At 40.6% G+C, this 16,804-nt stretch overlaps 1 protein-coding gene across 5 annotated transcripts; it reads right to left on the bottom strand.

The window, feature by feature from the left end:
• Positions 1–787: 787 nt before the first annotated feature.
• On the bottom strand, positions 788–10,565 carry Hrg (poly(A) polymerase hiiragi). 5 transcript variants are annotated; one of them, XR_013085421.1, is made up of 12 exons: positions 10,073–10,564; positions 9,082–9,315; positions 8,754–8,997; positions 8,410–8,514; positions 8,179–8,329; positions 7,879–8,090; positions 7,501–7,798; positions 6,896–7,072; positions 6,450–6,814; positions 6,274–6,372; positions 1,926–5,952; positions 788–1,853 (listed from the first exon to the last, which is right to left on the bottom strand). XR_013085421.1 is itself a non-coding variant. In XM_076813517.1 (12 exons), exons 2-12 carry the CDS (start codon positions 9,285–9,287, stop codon positions 5,899–5,901), a joined length of 1,839 nt encoding a protein of 612 aa, XP_076669632.1. In that variant the 5' UTR covers positions 9,288–9,315; positions 10,073–10,563; the 3' UTR covers positions 788–5,898. The 5 variants fall into 5 exon arrangements, 3 of the variants coding, with proteins under 3 accessions (XP_076669632.1, XP_076669631.1, XP_076669630.1); XR_013085422.1 differs by having other exon boundaries at positions 5,805–5,952; XM_076813517.1 differs by having other exon boundaries at positions 788–5,952; positions 6,450–6,620; positions 6,693–6,814; positions 10,073–10,563.
• Between the last annotated feature and the right edge of the window lie 6,239 nt (positions 10,566–16,804).

The following is a 16,804-nucleotide window of genomic DNA, read 5'->3' as shown; positions in this document are numbered from 1 at the left end:
GAACCAGTGCAATCGTTCAGACCTTCGCCAACTTACCACACAATTCAACACTTTCTTCTGCATTCTCAGAAATTCATTTCAACCCTCAACTTTACTGCCTCGGCTGCATCTGCAAACACATTCCAATTTATCATCGAATGCTCTGCTAAGTGCACAATCAATCTCCAACTTGATCGCAGATCTAACTGAACAGTGGGAGGTTCAGAAGGAAAGAACAAATATCGACGACGACAGGGCAGAATGACAAGAATCACCAAGATCTCGATCCACTTCAAACCATATTCTATTAAGTACAATAAGCACCACAACTTCAGGGGTAGGGATTGCAATACCGGTAAACCAGTTTCCCGGTAAATCGCGAGAAATACCCTAATATTTTTACCGGTAATTCGATAAATTACATATAGCAATATAGCGCATATATGCGTTCATTAATTCCATCGGCATCTACTACGTTATCAGTAAAAAAAAAAACACTTCAAATTATCGGTAAACCGGTTTTGATTAAAAATTTTACCGAATTACCGGTAATTGAAAAATTCGGTAATTTTGCAATCCCTATTCAGGGGGTCTGGGTCTGTGTTTCCCAGGCTTTTCGCATACTTCTTGCAAACAAAATTGTAGTATCCAGAGCCTGTATTTCCCAGCTCCTACAGTTTTGTTCACGAGAACTACCCCTGGAAAACGAACACCTCCTAAAACAACGGTACTTAACGCTCGAGAGAACCACGCGCGCCCTTAAAAGCAGCGTGCCATTCCGCCGAGACGTCGCCAACAGTCAGACACCTTTTGGCTGAAGGAATTAAAAGAGAAATTTATTTCGGTTTATTCAAGAAAGATACAGAATGTACAGCTGCCGGGGGAGGATACAAATTATGCGTACAACTCGTGCTTTTTCGGTAAAGAAAAAAGAAAAAAAATCGTCCCTACTGCAAACGTCGAAGCACGCGGACCCTGCCGTCGTTATCTCTTTACGACGAACCCGATCCTACGAATGGAGTGATTACAGCTAACGGTAGCATACACCGATTCGCGATGCACCGATCGTCGCACGGTCCTTGCGCTCGGATGCACCCTGCACAGAGTGTACTTCCGTTGAAAGGAACTTAAGCAACACCGCGCATCATCGTGAACCCCCGTATGACGAACGAAGGGACACGCTGATTGCTAGAGGCTTCCAACTCGTGTTCTCCGCGCGAGATATACGATGTCCAGAGCATGGTTAACACTTCACCGACCGGTAGCGGTTAATGGTAGCTGTATCAACAGGCTACCGGTTGGTAAAGTGTTAAGAAATGGAACAACGAACACCGGTGCAGGATGGTATGGAGTGAATTTTCAGCTGCCGTTACTAATAAAATCTAGAAGTTCGCGAGCAACGAAACCACTGTTCGATGTGGCTATCCTGTGATTATGGTAGCTCATAAGAAATCTCGCGTTGAACGAGAAGCAAATCTAAAGTTGCATGATAAGATTTCTCGCTGAACTGTTAAGTATTCATCTCAGTGCAGTTTTGAAAGGAATCTTTGAGCATGTCGAAGCTGTACTTTGGCCACGATGATGGCTGAGGTCTCGGAAGCTTATTAAAATTATAATATCCAATCCGAAATTCTCGATCATCTTCGTTGGCCGCGATCATTTCATTAGCGTTACTGTATCGCCTCTATTCTTCCAAAGTCGTGTACATGTCTCCGAAATCCGCCGGATTCTTCTTCAAACCGAAAAACCTTAAACGACCCTCCACCTCGTCACACTGATTCGTTCGCCAGGCCACGACCGCGTCCAAAAATCAAGCCCATACCATGTAGTAGCGCGTGCACTGGGACCGTTCGGTGCGTCGCGACGCTCGTATGCTGTTAACAAGCACATAAACACACGGTGATGTATTCGATGGCCGTTTATTTTCATTCAGACAAATGACTCACGTTCACATGTTAACACGCAGCCTCGATGCATTCGCGGCACCTCCGTCTGCTCCGATATAAAATCGTGCGTCTCGTGTGCCGCGTACGCTGTCTCCCGTGTGTATGAATATGCATGCTTGTTGCGCCCGCCCGCACGGAAGCGAGCGTGCGATTTCTGTGGTGTGTAGGGGTGCGTTCGATTCGTGGCTGCATGGAAGCGAGGTCCGTGGCCCGCTATCTCGGTCTCGTACGTTCTTTTTCGAGATCTTCTCGCGCCTTACTCGAGGGAGATTATGGTACAGGACATTGTTCGACAAGAATTCTAGGTGACCGGCACCGATCGAGCCCGCCGATTTCGCGAGAGCGTCCGAAACACCGAGACTGTTCTTCGTAGGCACTCTCCCGAAACCACTCGTCTCTAAATTACAGACTTGCCTTGCCTTCAGCACTTTTTCGCGTTTTTTTTTCAATTTTTTTTGGGTTGTTGCTTAGTTGCTTCGTCTTTATTACACAAGAGAGGGTGTGTGTGTGTTACAACGCGATATTCACCGTTTCGTTTCTCCCCTTTTCGGGGGGCCTTTCTTTCACCGTTCGTCGGCGGCTCGGGAACGTCGTGCCGACAAAAAAGAACGATGCGACGTTCCCGAGAACGGATGGAGGAGATAAAAATGTGATAGAGACATGTCTGCCCGATGCTTTCCAGAGCAACGTGGGTGGACTTCGGGTGCACGATCCCATTTTCTTAAAATTTTTTTTATTTCGCTTTAAATTAACGAGAGAACGTGGTGCATTGCGCGCGAGGGTAGTCTTGATGTTCACTGTTTATTGTTCCTTCCCTATGCGTGGTAATGTGTGATTATGAAATGACACGATATTGGCCGTGCATCCTTTCGCCTCGTTTTCCACTTCGTTTCTCACGCACGTGTTACTTTAGTGTTGGGAGATGGAACAATAAAAACGATACTGGTGATACTGTTAACGATATTATTATTGTAACTATAATAATGAGTAAATTATACGGGGGTATAATGTGACTACAGTATTAATAGTAATATTAATATGGGCGAGGAAAATAATAGTAATAAAATGATGAAGGCAATGAAGGAGGAGTGTTCTTGTGAATTCTACAATTCTCGCGAAACTCTGAGAATGATTGGCGGTGAATGTTCAAAGCGAAGAACATGAGCCATCGAGCCCTGCGACTTTATTATGCCGTAGAAATTATTAAAGAAACCTCGGACAATTTTCATTTTCACGCCCGAACGTCGGCTCGCCGTGAATGGAAAAGTTTCAAATCAAAGGCACGATTCTGTTGAGGAAAAAACGTAAATCATACTTAGAATTCGTTGACACGTAACTCCCTTGAAACATAATTCATTCGTGAACGTGCTCGGCCCCACGAGACGCTCATTTTTGGAAATAAAATGGTCCTACATCATCGCAACTTTCCCCTTTCCAACGAAAGGATTCTTCGATCATATTTTTTTTAAAAAATCACGTATTGCACGATAACGAGGTCGTTCTTTATCCTTTTGAACTGGTTCTCTCGCGTATGATTTGCTGAACTGTGCCCAGATTTTCTGGAACTTGTTCTAACCCTCGCGATATCTTTCTCATCGATAGTAAATGAATGTTAAATTTATTGCACGATGGGAAAATATTTGTACCGAGCCGCCAATTTGACGTTTAGATGAATATTAATAAATTAGAGTACAAATGGTGTACAAAACTGGATAAAACGATCTAATCGAGGCACAGGATAAATGATATTCTCTGTAACGGTGAGCATAATAAACGATCGTGGAATTTCAATCACGAATCTTTCATACAGAAGAAAATCATTTATTTCAAGGCTCAAGAATGCGAAATTAAACGACCTCGGCGATAAAAAAACGCCCGTTTCATTCATCTGTAAGTATTGTTCGTATTTCGCGAACCGAAGTTACAGTCTTCCCTGCTATTGTAACGAAATAACAGAATGCAACACGAATAAAGCAATAATTTACTACTTCTTTCGATTATACCAGCGTCCTATGTACTCATCTTTTACTGCACACTGTGACTGCCGCAAAATAAGAACACAGAGTTGTGTATCGACGCAACGATACGAACAAGATCGAGAAAGTTGCGGAGAAGAAACTACTATCCAAAGAATACGGCGAGTATATACAATCAACGAAATGGTCCCTAACCACTGATAATAGAATCAACTACAGTATTCGCAGAGCACTGTACATTGTGTGAGATGTACCGAAGAATAACGATAATAGTTTTAAGACATGGGATGAGAATAGGACTATGTGGATGATTAGATCTCGATGTTTTGTACATGTACAAAAATTGTGTTCGTATACGGTGCTTGACTTTGTGAAGCCTACCCTGCAAATACTTAGTCTCTCGAGTACGATAATCATTAGACATTCTAACGTATCGTTCGTTGCCGACACGCATACTAAAGAGTGAACATCAAATACCTCGTAACGTTCGACAACCGACATGCCTTTAACACAGAAAGATAATTCGATAATTCGATAAGGGAGAAAGGGTTTTGGTACGATAAGGGGCCAGGACCAAGGATAGAGAGAGAGAGAGAACTGTGTAGAACTGAAGGGGGGGGGGGGGACTGAAGGCAGTCGAACACCTGAAAAGACTCACCAAACAGGTGATAGATGGTTTGAATAATCCAGATGCCAGTCCCTTGTTGCATCGTTAAATCTATAACGTTCGTTTCTGTGAATAAAAACTAAATAGCGACTCCGTACGAAACTCATTTTACGTAATACGATCGTCAACAAGATAGTCAATGGCTTGCTTAGCATGTTCCATTTACAGACCGTTTATAAGTAACCCCGATTTAATCGAACCTATGCTATATTTGACGGTCTCCTATTTTTTTTTGGTCTTTCTGTAAATGGAGCATTGAATCTCTTATGCCAGTGTCGGTGATTTATCGTTCGTTAACTGACTGGTTACGAATGCGATATAAAACTAAGAAAAAAAAAAAGAAAAGAAAAAGAAAGAATCTTAGAATTACGAGAACATATAACGATATCGTATGCATACAAAGTGAGCTCCATTTAGCAACTGATATTCAAGTATTCGTTTAGCATAGATATTATAAATAATAGTATTAATATTAAGTAATGCTAGATAAATAGTTTCTAAATTAAACTGAAGCAAGTAAAACGTACTACCATGATGCGATTACACTTTCTCAAACTCAAAGGCAGATCGTTTTCTGCAATTTACACCGACACATGAGTGACAAAGTAGATGAGTTATTTACACAACTTAAACGTACCTTCTTTTTTTTTATACTTTTATCTACTTACGCATCAAAGAAATGCGTTTTATACAAGAATACGTTTCACCTTCATATAACATTGAAACTTTCATGTCTTTTTTTTCATCCTTTTTTTTTTGGTTTAGTCGAATATTCTAATTATAAGGTTCTAAACGAAATATCGTCGCCTATTCACATATCAGCACGATAAGCACGAACCGTTTTTATCCAGACCCGACACCGTGCCTTCCTTTTTTTTCTTTTTCAACAATTTCCTGAATAAAAATGATTACAAGCGATATGTACAAAATGAAATATAAAAATAAAATCATTAACCTTACAGATAGTGATGGATTTTTAAGTTCCCGTTATCTCTAATCGTTCGACCATCATGAATCCCCAAGTTGCTGCGCGCGGTTTATAATAAAAAATAACATCACAGACACTGGCACAATCAATAGCTCGCGGCGTAATTGTTCCCATTGACTGTTGATGCTGTTTATAAATACTAAAATCAGAACGTCTGTCACACAATCGTGTATCGATCGACTCCTTGAACCGGTAGCTTTCTCCCAACGCATCACGATGCTTTGTTTTTACGAAACGGGGGGACTTACAGTGGGCAGTGGATGGTTGCGTGACAAGTGATTACAGTCTAGATGGCCCAGAGGAGCATCTGCGGATCGATGTGAGGTAGTAATCCTGCAGTGGTCAAGTGCAAACGTATCCTTCCTGCGCTACTGTAGATGCACCAGTCGGCCCCTCCTGTAAGTTTCGGTAACGGAGAAATTTAAGGCTTCCTCGGATCCGAGAAATCAGAGAACCCAGCACATTTGCGCACCCCCCTCCCCCTCCCCGCTCACCTACGTAATCAAGAAAACCCTATCAAACATGGGATTATGAGATGCTACGTAACTACTTCCTCTTTCCCTCCTTACCTCGCGATTCCGATTTTTGACAAAAGAAAGAATTTCTTCTCCAACGAATCCAATATTGATTTACTATGCTCTACTTTCCTTTCTTTAGATGTAATTACCTAATTCTGTTCTATGCTGATTACTGTTCATTATATGTACAATTTCTTACATCCTTAGTAGCTGTCAATGTTTGTTTGTATTCATCCAAGCTAAATCCGGAATTGCTGTCTTCTCCACAAGATTGGACCACTAACGATCCATCTTCTCCCTGAACAAATATCGGGGCACGTTAGTCACATATCACATCTTCATACCCGTCGTCGTCTTTTTCTTTTTTATATCTACCTGCGTGGCTTGCTGTTCGCCGTCGATGACCCTTCGCTTCTTTCCGCACGTGTCCGGGTTCTGATCCGATAATCTCTTCCTACTCGCTGGATCCCCTTGGTTCCGCGGTGAGACGCTGCCGGTGTTTCCGTTCCCAGCAATGTTTCCGTTTTTATGTACGCTGCCAGAAACCTGAAGCAAACGATAGTCGATCATTAGTATCCGTCTTAAGATCCTGTGACAGTAATTTTGATTATAGCTAACCTTTCTTTCTCGTTTGAGCAAACTGGGAGAAACGTATGTGTGTAGGTCCTTTCTCTTCACGTGCTTGGCTTCTATCCACATACCCTCCTTCAACATGCTCAGCTGTTCGGCTTGCCTTTGAACTGCAATTTTCCATGAACGGTTAAAATATTCACGAAACAGTAGGATTCTGCCAGTTTCATTCGTATGCACCGTATACTTACTTGATTCCACGAAGGACTTTATATCGTACGTCAGATCGACATTCAAGTTTTCGCTTTTGGCGAATAGCAAGCCGATGAACCACATGGAGCAGTGCCCCTCCGGCTCTGGTTCTAACGGTGGGAAAGCCTCCGGGTTCACGTGCGCCAGTGTAATGTGGGGATTCCTTTCCAGTGTACCTGTTTTTAAGAGTTAGGATTTTGCCATTTTGGCACCCGCGGATTATTAGCATTGCAATACGAGCAGATTATTGTTCAAATACAAAGTTTGATGATTAGAGGTCAAGACACAGATTAAGGCAGAAATTTCGTGCAATTCATTGATTTACAACTGCCGCTTACTCCTGCGAAAGATTCATACATTTATCCGAGGACCTACGTGTGATTCTTGACAAATTTACATTTCGATAAAGCGCAATTTGTTTTAATCTACTGTCATTTAACTGGAACAAACACAACGTGACACAACTAATACCAAAGGTAGGCGATACTTCGTTATTGATACTATCTAAAAATCCTGATGCGATCGATAAATTTACAAGATATTCGTAAACAAATTTCGATAATATCCGTGAAGAATATATTTATTGTTGTATTCAGTGGTTTACCTATCAAGTGTCGTATTTTCGACTCAACAAGGCCACACCATTCCAGCTGATCTTCCGCTGTTAAACTCCTGGCCAGTAATACAATGTAATGCTTGTATTTGCCAAAGAAGTTCGGTGGGTCGAACAACTTGTCCCACGTTGCTTTTCCCATGATGATCTCTTCCGTTGTCGACAGTCCAGTTTCAAATGCTTCCTGCATAATGGTTCTTGTTGAAACTGATACATTGAATGTTGAATTTTGTTGAGGATACGCTGGCGTGATTATTGGCATCAAATGATATCTGTCTGATATATTTACCTAAAAACATGCGGTTTAGTAAGAAGCTTTTATAAAATGGGATCTAATGAAATCCATGTACGAATAAAAGAAATCTTTACTCTTGGATCCCAAACGGGAAAACCGAGATTAACGTTATCGGGCTGCTTTAGGAGGACTGGCTGTGGCCATTTCCACTGAGAAAATACAAGGAAAAATTTTTCTATTAGTGTTGCTGCAACAGCATTTGGATAAAGTTGACACGTTCTCGCGACCAACATTGCCCAAGATACGCCGCCTAAGTAACCCAGCACATTGCTATATATGCCGTGACCTAAAAATAACAAATTGATAGTGAGACATAACGAACATACGTTTGACCTTATAGAGTATAAAAATCGAGAACAATTAAACGATCTTACGCTTTGCCCATAATTTGATAGCTCTAAGTGCCAACCTAAAATTTTCTATATTAGGTACTAAGCGCAGTATTTCGTCTGTTACTCTGCAACCATTAAGGCTTCTCACGCATTTCTGATCGAGATTTTTCAGAAGCATGTCATCCTTAAGATCCTGCAAGTAAAATTTGTTGAATATCATACGTAGAATGGAGCTTACACCTCAGTGATATTATCCGCGGACAATTTACTAACCATTGAATCGGGAATTTCTTTAAGAGCTAGTTTCGCAAATAGCATATCGATTTCGATGCCATCAAAATTCATTTTTATAACTGGTACAAATGCTTCCTCCACTGCCTGAAAGATATTAAATAATACATCAAGGCGGCCGTAAATCTTTGATCAAAGTAAGCGACCTTTATATATAAGGCTCGTTGACGATGCCTTCGCTATAGAATCTTACACGTTTCGTTAAACCAATAATTAGCCTAATTATAAATTGCAAGTACTTACTGTGCAAGTGCTATTTGAAAAGAAACTGATATTAAATGACCTATTAGTCGTTACTACTATTCATTACTATGCGAAATACATACCCTCAAGTCTGTAACTTCTTCTTGCATTTTGAGTAATTCAAAGAACGATGAAAAATAATCCGACCTATAGATATGACGTGGTACAACACATAGGGCATCTATATCAGCGCCTTTGTGATGTACCCCTAACCTATATGAACCGAAAGTATATATTTTACCGCCGACTTGTTCAGCAACATTAGGTGGCATATTTCTGGCAATACTTGTGTCCCGTATCCACTGTTTCACCAGCGTGTTTAATTTGCTGTTTGGATGCAACGATTAATATAGTAAATACATGAAAGTGCTACGTACTTATATCACGTTATAACTGTACACACGAAAATACCTTAAAATTTCCATTCTATGATTCAGTTCTTCCTCGGACTCAAATACATTATAAGGTTTCAATGCTTCCTTCAACTCGTTTGTCCTGCTAAGATCGCTGGGTTTCGGCTCTGCTACACTGATAGCAGACGTCATACCCAGTGTACGCAGATTTTTCTCATTCGACGAGGAATTCGTGTTCGAGTTGTTACCTTGTGACGACCACATTTTGGTATTTATTATTTCTGTTCCAAATCTGAAACGGAACATTCTATTACACTTACTTAGAATCATTTCGATGTGAAGTCAAACTTGATTATGTAAACAATGAGCTATAACGTAACATGTACAATTACCATCTAAATAACATGAAAATAATTTTGTACAACTCAGTACTTAAAAGAATTAAAACACTCGAACCTTTTCGTAAAAGAAATACAATTCAAAACAAATAATCAGGATCAGTGTGATGCGTAAAACATAATGCAATGAAATATATATATATATATAAGCTTCTCAAAGCATTACTTTTGTATCGAGTATGGTATTTATAAATATTTTTGTAAACGCGTACAATGGAAATATATATAAACCATACATTATAATCGTACCTAAGACAGATCTAGTCGTTTCATATATAACAAATAAACTGTACATTTTCTTTTCTTGTAATTATTATATTTAAACCTTGGGTATATTTGTACTCATACTGCATTTTTACACGACCGCGTGACAATGAAATGCATCAACACGCATGGTAAAGGCGTCTTCTAGAACTCCAAAGCAGTGACGTACTCTCGTGATGAAAAGAAAAAGAAGCGTAGCAGAAGCCAGAAGGATAAAAAAAATAAAACCGATACGTTTATTTCGCAGAGGTGTTTGATATTTTTGCGAGGTATGCAGCATTTCCAAGTAATCCGTTCGAATGCGTTATTCTATCTCGTGCGTAACGCGCGCACGTGGCGGGGAACGCGAGCAAAACTGTGGCCGTCACGGTCCCGTTGAATCCTTACCACTTTGTTATACTTTGTCAAAGATGCAATGACATGATAAAGATGGGAGAAACTTCGGACGTGTTGTCAGGTTATAAAACACGCTAAACGCTCGTGTACTAAGGATGCATTACGCTCGTCCGACGGTCGCGGATGATTCCTGAAAAGGAAATTGAGCTCCTAGCGGAAATAGCACGTTCTGAGGGTCCTGCTTAGCCGAAAAGCAGCGTGAACAAGTTGTAAACAATTTATGAGGTAGCAAACGGGTTCCGTGAAACGAAGGTCCGTAAGTCATGGATCGTTTGTGTCTATCGTATTATCCCATGTATCCGCTAGCGAAAATCGATCCCCCGCTACATCGAGTTCGACACACTTCGCGCACACGACACACCGTACCGCGCTGTACGTATAAATAAATAATTAAACGTTATTACTTGAAAATAATGGACAACGCGTATACCCGCACCACACCACCTACAGTATAAACATGGCGTCCCCTGACGGCTCACATTTGCCCACGACAAGTCCTGTGCGTGTAGAACTGCATTCGAATCAACTATGTTTCCTGGGGCGATATGGTCGCCACCTGGCGTCCAAATAAAGAACGGGCGAAGCGCGTCTTTCATTTCAAGTGTTTTGAATTAAATTCATTAGTATATTGATATTTTACAATTACACGTTGCACTTTCTGATATTTAGCTCCGTATCTGCAGGCAGCTTTTGCACTGAACTCATTTATAGCTTGAGAAAATGCAACCAAGCAACACATGTTTCTGTAAGTGCAAGAATTGAACTGCAGGGTTCGCTGCATGTTATTGTCGAATTACTTGAATGCGAGTAACCCGTGGCCTCCGTCTCGAACGTGTTTTTTCATTGTTACACGTTACACTGTTACGTAGTATATGAAATAATTATGCTACCTAGGTATGTACTTCATTCCGTATAGGATTATGTAGATATTGTTTCCTCCAAAAGTGTTATGCAAAATGCTACAATCAGAAGATCCTTGGAAATGAAAAATGCGTCTGCGTATTGCTCGATCGTCCAATTGACAGGAATTGTGCAACTTATCGCCGCGAAATCGAAGTTTCGAAACCACGAGGTTGGTGTACATTTAAAATAAAAATTCCCATCGTAGTATTCTGTATCATATACGAAGCTAGTTTATCAATTTTACTTTTATAGCAGCGTAATGTTGAATATGTTAAAAAAATTCTGTAATTTCGCACATGAAAATAAAACGACTGCCTAAAGAGTTTTCAATATTAGCCAAGTCACGCTCATCAATGTGAGAACTTAGTTATTAAGTAAACAAAATATATTTTACACAGTGTATACGGCTCGGATGCATTTTTCATCGCGGTGTCGATTAATTCTGTTTGCTCCAGAAATTCGTGTTTTTATTTTATTTGCGATAAGAAACGAGGCGCGTAGCAACACAGCATTTAGTTTGAACGATCCCCAGCGATGGCGACACATGGCTCGATCGCGGCAAATTCCCGCCGTTTCGAATACAATTTGATTAGCAACCACTTAATCGTTTCTTTACATTTTTTACGTCACTTACCCTCGCCACGTGAACGGTCGAAGTAAAACGTCGCTCGGAACTAGTAGTCGCGTTGGTCGAGTTTCATTTGAGGCCGAGAGTCGCACTGTACCCAGGGGGATGTTCCAGTCAGAACGTTTATTAGCCCCAGCTGAATTAGCGTTGGAATTAATCTCCGCCCACTTTCACATTCTCCTCTATTCACAAGCTTTCTTGACGAACGTCTGATTGTTCCAACGAATGCAGTAATTTGCACTCTTATCCCTTCTTCCGCTTTCCCGCGCATATAGCAACTGATTTCGAAATTGCACCGCTGTTCACTTCCGTTGATACCGTGTATTAACTGTCGCACATGAGTGCAGGAATATCGAGTTAATTTCCGACCTCGAGAATAATTCGAAGTGCCCTATTCTCGGGGGGAAATGATTTCTAAATGCTGGGAAAACTCACGATCGATGTTATTCGTTCAACTGACTCAGAAACACTACATTGAATACCAGGCTACTTTGGTTTATGGTCGTTACGGTTCGAAAGAGGCGCAGGTAGTATCAAGTTTACAACTCCGTTACCCTCTCCCCGCAGCACACTGGCGAATTGGACAAACGGCAGTGTCAAAGTCAACAGTTTCTTATTGGTTGATCGAGCTCTGTGTGAACGTCTGGGAATCACAGCCGATTTCCTATTGATTCACTATATTATTATTTTTTTTTATGTATTAGTTTACCGTCGCATCAACTACTTGGTTATTAGCGACAACTATTTACAGTACGTTTCGATTACGCTATCATACTGTATTATAGAATTTTGTTTAACAATTTCACTATATTATTATTGTACTTTTAATGAACAAGTCTTTCAATTACTCCTTAGACTGGCCAATAGGGCGAACCGATACTATATAGGCGAAAATTTAAATTTGAATTTTCAAAATATAAAAAATAAGATTTACATTGTGCATTTTTACATTTTTAAGAGAAGAAGGAACCTGCAAACATGAATATTTTTTCAATTTTTTTTTGCAGTTGTGTTTGGTTAATCAAAAGACAACTATTCCGCACCCAGGCCAACTGAAAATTCAAATTTAAATTTTCGACAATTTAGTACCTATCGCTCCGCCCTATTGGTCAGCAAGTCAATTCTTGTGGATCATAGTCAATCCTCTTTTAATTTCCACCTCTTTATAATAGAAGATCTAGTTTACAGAATAGTTCGTTAAGCCTTTCCATACTCCGATATAGATTGTTCTATTACGAGTATCTTCCTAACAAACTACGTACGTTTTCCTCTTGTCTTCGATTCATTTAACTCGTCTCTCGGATATTTCCGACGTTATTGCCCGCCCGTGTATCGCTCGGGAAATCTCAGGGATAACGAGAAGGTCGTGGAATTAAAGGACTTCGGCGGAGCCGTACCCTTCGAGACCGTGAGGAATAATTGACTAATCCTGGGGGATGTCTAAAAAATGTACAGGATTGTATCTCAGCTTCGGCCTCCTCAAATTGTAATCACAGACGAGGCAAAAGACAGACCTAGCATCTAATATAGATTTTTCTCTGAACCCCTCTTAATACTTTCACGTCACATGAAACGTTCTCGATTCAGAAAAGAACACATTCAAAACGCTGCAAGCTATGAATACAGCGAGATCTCCAATAATCTCACGATATCTTAATATTAATATATGAAGCAGAAAGCTTGTATATGTGTGTGTGTTTGTCTGTCGCCTAAAAACTTTCGAACGGTAAACTCTGGGATCACGAAATGAGCCTCAGCTCATTATGCCTGACTAATTCAGATGAATGTGACCATTTTCAAAAAAAAACTAAAAATTTTTTTTTTAATATATTCATCTTAGGTGGTACCTGAGATTAGTGTTCCTAATTTCTCCATATTTTTTGTTTCTCGAGAAATCAGAAATGAGATCGTATTTCTTGAGAATTCTCGAGAAATTGAAAAAATATTGCAAAAATTATATGTTTGGAATAATGTTGATAATATTTATTAAAAACACAAGAAAACTTTAACTAAATGATTATTCCTGTCTAATTTATACAAAACTTGTGTAAATGAAAAATAGATATTAAAGATAATTGGTAAATTTATTTATTTAATGCAAAATTTGTACAAAGCGAAACATTACTTTTTGGTTTTAAATTTTATTTTTAAATAGCACAATGCGTCAGCGAATCCATTTCTTTTTTGTGGCAAAATCTGTTACTGTTATATTTTGACGTTTTATATATATCTTTTATCTATTTTATATATTTCATATAACAATTTTTTTTGTAGAAACAGAATCTAAATTTCGGGCGAAGTCGTGTACTGAAACTAGTAGCTGATATTCCTGCATTATTTCCACAATATCCTCGCGCTCTTCACCGTTACTTCGCGCAATTTCAAAGTCACCGTACAATTCTGAATGGTCTGCAGGAATTTGTTTATTTACTACTTAGTCTGCTAGCTCGCAAGCGACTCCGTTTGGCGCTCCTTTCCGCTGACACTCGAGAATGCGTTTTGTCAGCAATTTCCTTCGCGTGCACGCCTTTCCTCTCCTGTTATCATCGGTTTAAAGTCGGTCAGCTTTTTGTTTCGGTCGTTCGTGTCAAGACGCAAAGTCAGCGTCTTCCCTCCATCTTTTTTCCCATAGCTTTCCACAGTACACGCGTCCTTTTCCCGAAGGAATTCTTCTAGGTCAGTGGTATCACTTAAAGCACCCTCATTCCGTTCGAATACTCGAAAATCTCGGGTCTCCGCCCCGCGGAAACGGATCGTTGCGTCCGGTCATCCTCGGAGACGGATATTCCGAGTTAAAGTGACACACGCCTTTTAATTTTGACCCTAGAAATTTGAAGGCCACCGGGCGAATCGCATGCGTCTTTAATTAAAAGCCGAGGGTCACGGTGTGCATTCCTTAATTGAAACCGTAAATACGAGAAATACGAGGGCTGTGGGCGCGGTGATAATGTCAGGGATGGTGGATGAAGATTGCCAGCGCTATGGATGCCCCGAGAAAAAAGTTCTTAAACCTTGAAGAAGTCGCACCATTCACTTTTACGCCCGAGACAGAGTTCAATCTGGGATTATCCCGACGACTCGGCGTGAAGCGGGTGCATCATCAGTAGCACAGCTTTTAAACAGGCAAGACTTCAGATCCGTTCGTCTCTTGGCACAGCGCTTTGTGTTAAATCGAAAGCACCGGGCGTGTCGTGAAACAACTACGTTTCACGGTTAAAGTCGAATCGGGTTCAATCTTTATTCAGCAGTTGGCTTGGCGAAAATTTCAAGAGAGCTAAAAGTAATTAGAAGCAGGGCGATGGTCAGGGTCATAAAATTTGGAGTTCCCCAGCAGGGGCGTTCACCTCGTTCGGTTTATGAAAGGTGTGTATATTTTTATGACGCTCCCGTCACTCTTAATCCCTATTTAAGACTACAGCCTGGGACGATCAGTGACTTTTATATTGTATACAACCTTCGAATCCATCTTTCACCCCTCGTTTTCCTCGACACGCAGATATTATAGACACTTACCTCGCCCTGAATCGTTTGAAAACATTTCCACATCAGTGTACCAGGGTACGTTCGTGCTCGAACCGGTAAACGGAAAAATAGAAAAGGAAGGTGGCCCGGGATTATTAACGTTGTAAGCTGAAACAATAAAACACCGGGATTAAGGGTGGGGTGCATGGGCGGAACTCGATACCGCGCGTTATTCTTGCTTTGTCGATGAAGTAGCATCGATAGCCGAGGATTAGTACGCCGCATTGAAATTATCGGCTGACCTATTAACGGGGGTGGTGCACGGTGGCTCGAAAATACGCCATTTTTCAACGGTTCGCCCAGCACGGCCCTAGTCATTAGTATTCGCGGTATAATTCAGCCGCATCGCGGTACCCGCATTCGAACCGATAAGCCAAATAACGATCTGCTAGCTGAGAGGTACATATTTTTAACGAGGTCCGAGCCGTTGGACTCGCGGAAATTTTGCTTATCGTACGATTACAACGGGATGAAGCAAACAATGAATTTGGATTAAAGAAGCGCGCCAGGCCAGTGTCGGCTGGTTTAATGAAATTATATAACGGGGACCGTGATTACAGAGTATCCGTGAATTAAGGAGGGACCACGGTGAATAATGCGACGCGAGAGGCGGCTGCTACACGTTCCCTGGTAGTAGGTATCATAAAATATCAAATGTACGTGATACGGGGAAGACGAGGATTCCATTACCGGGCAACATACACCTAGGAGGCGAAAAAGTAGGACGGATTTGAAGAATTTTTTTTTTCTTCTCGGTGGCGAAATGTTTTTATCAAAGAAACATTATACTTTGCTTAAAGTTATTTTTACTATACGTTGTTTGTTTTTCTCACAATAGCCCGCTCGTAATTTCGGCTGGAGTAGGAATTAATTCTCCTCCTCATTAGCGCCTCGATTCGAAACACCAGTAAATAATCACGCAATATTGCTGGCGCGCATAACTCAACGGCTACGCGTGTCCATGTTCAATAATTATAACTGCATTATAGCAATGAATTAGAATCCCTCCCCGATACTTACCCGCCGTGAATAATTGAAACGGCAGCATCGAGTGCGTGATCTAAATCTGAATTAATAGGTCACATCGCTGCCCCAATAATAGGCGTTATGACACCGAAGAGATTACGGTTAGCATAATTCAACGACTCATCTGAACGTTTTATATAACGGCGGCCGTATAATTTCCGTACAACTCGGGATACACGTTCGGGAAAGATGAAAGGTAGTTAAGCTTTCCTGTATTTCAGCTCGACCTAGGTAACAGCAATAACGAAACGAGGTGTAGGAATATATTAATTAGTTGTGAGAAATATAAATTTTGTAATGGTTAGTAAATTAGGAATTGCATAACAACTACCGAATTACGGAAGTATCAAGTAGAATGATTTTTTTATATTTTCATATTGTGCTAGTGATTATTACCATCGTTGCAATTATCTGATACAATACTTGGGTTATACATGCTGTTTTAGGTGTAACATGACCTACTATTCAGTTTCAAATAGGTCATTGTCTTCCTCACAAGCGTTGCAACGAGTTCTCATAGGTGTCTGACTTATGCCGATTATTACTACTTGCGCGCAATCTATGCTACGTGCTCCTGTCGTTGATGGTTACTTTTTAGTTTTATTTAAACCAAAATTTTTCTACAAAATACACTTTCCATGTAT

This window comes from Andrena cerasifolii, chromosome 5, assembly GCF_050908995.1.
Source record: "Andrena cerasifolii isolate SP2316 chromosome 5, iyAndCera1_principal, whole genome shotgun sequence".
Lineage (NCBI taxonomy): Eukaryota > Metazoa > Arthropoda > Insecta > Hymenoptera > Andrenidae > Andrena > Andrena cerasifolii.
Note: the sequence above shows the minus strand (reverse complement) of the source record. Positions and strands in the feature narration are given on the sequence as shown.

Excerpts from the sequence above, each read along its gene's own strand:
- Hrg (XM_076813515.1), bottom strand. The coding sequence starts at position 9,287 with ATGTGGTCGTCACAAGGTAACAACTCGAACACGAATTCCTCGTCGAAT. Across the intron at positions 8,091-8,178 it reads TATCAAATTATGGGCAAAGC|GTCACGGCATATATAGCAAT; the intron begins GTAAGATCGTTT and ends TGTTATTTTTAG. Across the intron at positions 6,815-6,895 it reads AAAGTCCTTCGTGGAATCAA|TTCAAAGGCAAGCCGAACAG; the intron begins GTAAGTATACGG and ends GGAAAATTGCAG.